The sequence below is a fragment of the Bidens hawaiensis genome, unplaced genomic scaffold (assembly GCF_021521415.1).
Source record: "Bidens hawaiensis isolate Kalapana, Puna unplaced genomic scaffold, B.hawaiensis_p1.1 tig00001461_1, whole genome shotgun sequence".
In the NCBI taxonomy this organism is placed as follows: Eukaryota; Viridiplantae; Streptophyta; class Magnoliopsida; order Asterales; family Asteraceae; genus Bidens; species Bidens hawaiensis.
This window is the reverse complement of record NW_027491082.1, coordinates 1,431,457-1,434,742: the sequence shown is the minus strand read 5'-3', so window position 1 is coordinate 1,434,742 and position 3,286 is coordinate 1,431,457. Positions and strand designations below refer to the sequence as shown.

Genomic DNA, 3,286 nt, shown 5'->3' with positions numbered 1-3,286 from the left:
ATTTAAGTTTGTAATAGAGACTTCGATACAATCTGCCATCCAGTTTTTATTCTAACTATTTCCATGGATAAGCTTCATCTTCATCAGGGGGAAGAATAGAATATGCCCATGGACAACCCTACATGCTGATGTGTAATAACACTCATGCATCAAATTTCATTTTTTGTCCTCATAAATGATAGGATAGGAGTCGTTTTTATGTCCACCAAAGACAAGACGTTAGACTTTTGGGCCGTTATAAACGGACCCAACAATATTGGGCCAGAAACGATTATTTTAATTTTTAACCCGGTTCCGGATGATGGATAACGGGTCGGGTATGAGATACGGATACTGGATACTGTAACCCTGCCCATTGCCGTCACAATCCCACCGTGAAGATGGACTACAGCCTCGCGGCATTGAAGCTGTTATGCATCCAATTGAAGGCGGCGCGTCCCACCACCGACTCAACTCAGCCGTCCATCTCGTACGGTCCCATCCTCTTCCAACGCGCGTGGTTACAAGGCGTAATAATCTCCCTACCGTCCACCACGGACACCGACGGACGTTTCCTCGTCGACGACGGAACAGGCGTCGTTGAACTCTTAGCGTCTCGTGATGTTTTAAATCGCGACTGGAAATTAGGTTATTATTATTAACCCTAGGTTTTTTATGTTATTTGAAATTAGGTCATTATATTTTGAATTGTACTGTTTTTGGTTGTTTTGTAGGTTCGTATGTGATGATTGTTGGAGGTTGTGTTATCCGTGAGGATGATCTTCCACTGATTAAGGTGAGTTAGTTTAATTCCGTTAGGGTAGCGGGGTAGCTTGTTGCTCGTTTGCCTTCAGTTTCGATGTAAACACTGCTTTTTCGTTCTTATAGTATTTACATTATAGAAAAAAGTTATGAAATATTATCATGATAATCAGCTGTTAGAAGTTAGCTGCAGCAGGTAAGTGGTTAGTTGTGATAATTAGATTAATTAACTGTACGAGCCATGTTGATTAGGTAATAGTTTTTTAAAAGTCGATGTCGAACATATGTTAATTTTTTTTTATCGATTTGATTGTTTACGGTTATAGAAGGTTCTGGCTTTGCTAAAAGCTTATGAGTAATAGTTGGGTGTTGAACTTGTGATCATTAGATTGATTTATAAGAAGTGTTTACCGAGTTCTAGTAGTGTTCATGGTAAATTAGCTAAAAGTTTTGTATTGATTACGTGCTCTAGAAAGGGAAAACTATGTAGAAACAAAGGAAGTGCATATGTACATACTTTGTGCAGTTCTGTGATAAGTTATCGTTATGATCCATGCATCATAGGTCTGAAATTTCTTATGGTAACGAGATTAATTGCTGTCTTGGGTGCATTGCTGGTTATGCACTCGTGACATGTATTTGCTTTTGTTTAAGATAAAATTCAGTCGAAACAGGTTTGATGACGAATATAGCCTTAGGTTTTTTGAGAAGGCAAAAATACCCTTGTTAACTTTTTCTACACTGTTAAGTAAAATGATTAGTGGAATAGTAAAAAAATTTAAAGAATTTTTATTGAACATGTTTTTGTTTAAATTTTGGTATAGTAGATGAAACTGGATACGTAGGCGAACTTAAAAGTATTTTCAATAGTTGGATGACCTCCTTGTACATTTATGTCTATAAAATTTACCAGTTGTTGCAATTAGTCCTGTTTTTCATTAACATATAGTATGTTTATAAATACCAGGTGCACAAAATTGTCGATCTATCTGTGTTCCCTCATCGAGAGGCGATGTGGTATTTGGAGGTCTTGGAGGCTTACAAGCTCTTCTATCAACCCGTAATTGAAGATTCATAGTCATGGAAGTATGGAACTATATATACTTGAGCCGCAACTGAGTTTATGGTTGTAACAGTCTCTGACTAGCTTAGAGCACTCTTGGTGCCATTAATCCAAAAACCGAATCTGCACTGGTGTATTTATGGTGCTAGAAAGATAATGTAACAATTGATCAGCTTGCATCATTTCTCCTCGAGAGACTCTTAATGTATCAGCTTGATATGCTATGTATATTTTATTAAAGTTGTATTTCCGTTTTACGTACGGTAATATTGATGGGATCTCACCAGTATTGCAACTTGCAAGGTTAATAGAAATTAGGGTGTCTAATAGATCATGTTCATGTTCATGGCCTGGCGAGTTGAACAATACCAGTTGATTAGGTAAAAAAACAGGTCTTCTAAAGCATGTGCATGTTATTAAAGGCCCTAAAACATCAAGGGAATGTGAAAGTTCAAAAATTATAATGAAACGAATATGATCCTTAACTATAAAGAAAAGGAAGATTAAAAATTTAAAACAAAAGTTAAGGCTGAGGGTAATGGGGGGTGAACCAAGGGGCTTGATCTAGGTGGCAGCGGGGCTTGATCGCGCACACCACTATCACCCTCTAGTGATCGGGGGCGCGAACAGACCAGACGAGCCGGACCAGGGGGCAAAAATTAGCCATTGGAGTTTGATCAAAAAAGAGCCGTTGGGCCAAGTTTAAAAAAAAATAATAATAATTTAATTTTTACTTACAAACCCTACCACTACCACTATAAATAACAACCCCATTTTATAAAAATAACACACCATGTCAGGTTCGGGTTTTGGTAATTTCAACATCAACGACCCTCAATTTTCCGAAGGATTGAACTACTTGGACGACGAATCGTTTCAAGATTTCGTGTTCTCCGATATGTCACAATCCGAATATTCGGTCCCGGGTTGGTGATTTCGACTTTAAAAAGGAAATTAAGGAATTGTCAAGTGGCCTCTTCTCGATTGGTGAAGCTCGACATACAAAAAACCGGCTCAAGAGTTTGGCTTTTCTAGCCAAAGACTTTAGCCACATACCGCCATCCGACCAAGCGATTATGGAGGAAGAAAAAGATCGTATTCGAAAGGAATTGACGAAAAAAATAAAAACGCTATTTTTATGTATTTTTTTAGAGGTTGTTGCATTTTAAATTTATGTTTTTATTTATGTTTTAATTTAGTATTTTTGTGTTTAACAAACAAAAAAAAATCAACCAAACCCTGGACCACTACACCCTCTGGGGCTTGATCCTTTGCCACGTTAGCACCTACGTGTCGTAAATATATTGGATTACTTGGGTTTGAATCAAGCCCCACTACCCTTAGCCTAAAAGGAAAAAAAAGGTTATTTGATAACTTAATATGATTTCTTTTACTTTTTCAATCCTTGCCACTTGCCAGCTTGCCTCACTATTGGGCCTGGGAACTGGGCCAGCCAAACAAGCTTTTTCCTAGCCCTCATTT

General features: G+C 37.8%; 1 protein-coding gene across 1 annotated transcript; it reads left to right on the top strand.

Moving 5' to 3' along the window:
* The first annotated feature begins 316 nt into the window (after positions 1-316).
* LOC143576693 (uncharacterized) lies at positions 317-1,873 on the top strand. Its single transcript, XM_077060732.1, has 3 exons — positions 317-627; positions 714-775; positions 1,709-1,873. Exons 1-3 carry the CDS (start codon positions 381-383, stop codon positions 1,817-1,819), a joined length of 420 nt encoding a protein of 139 aa, XP_076916847.1. The 5' UTR covers positions 317-380; the 3' UTR covers positions 1,820-1,873.
* Positions 1,874-3,286: the final 1,413 nt, after the last annotated feature.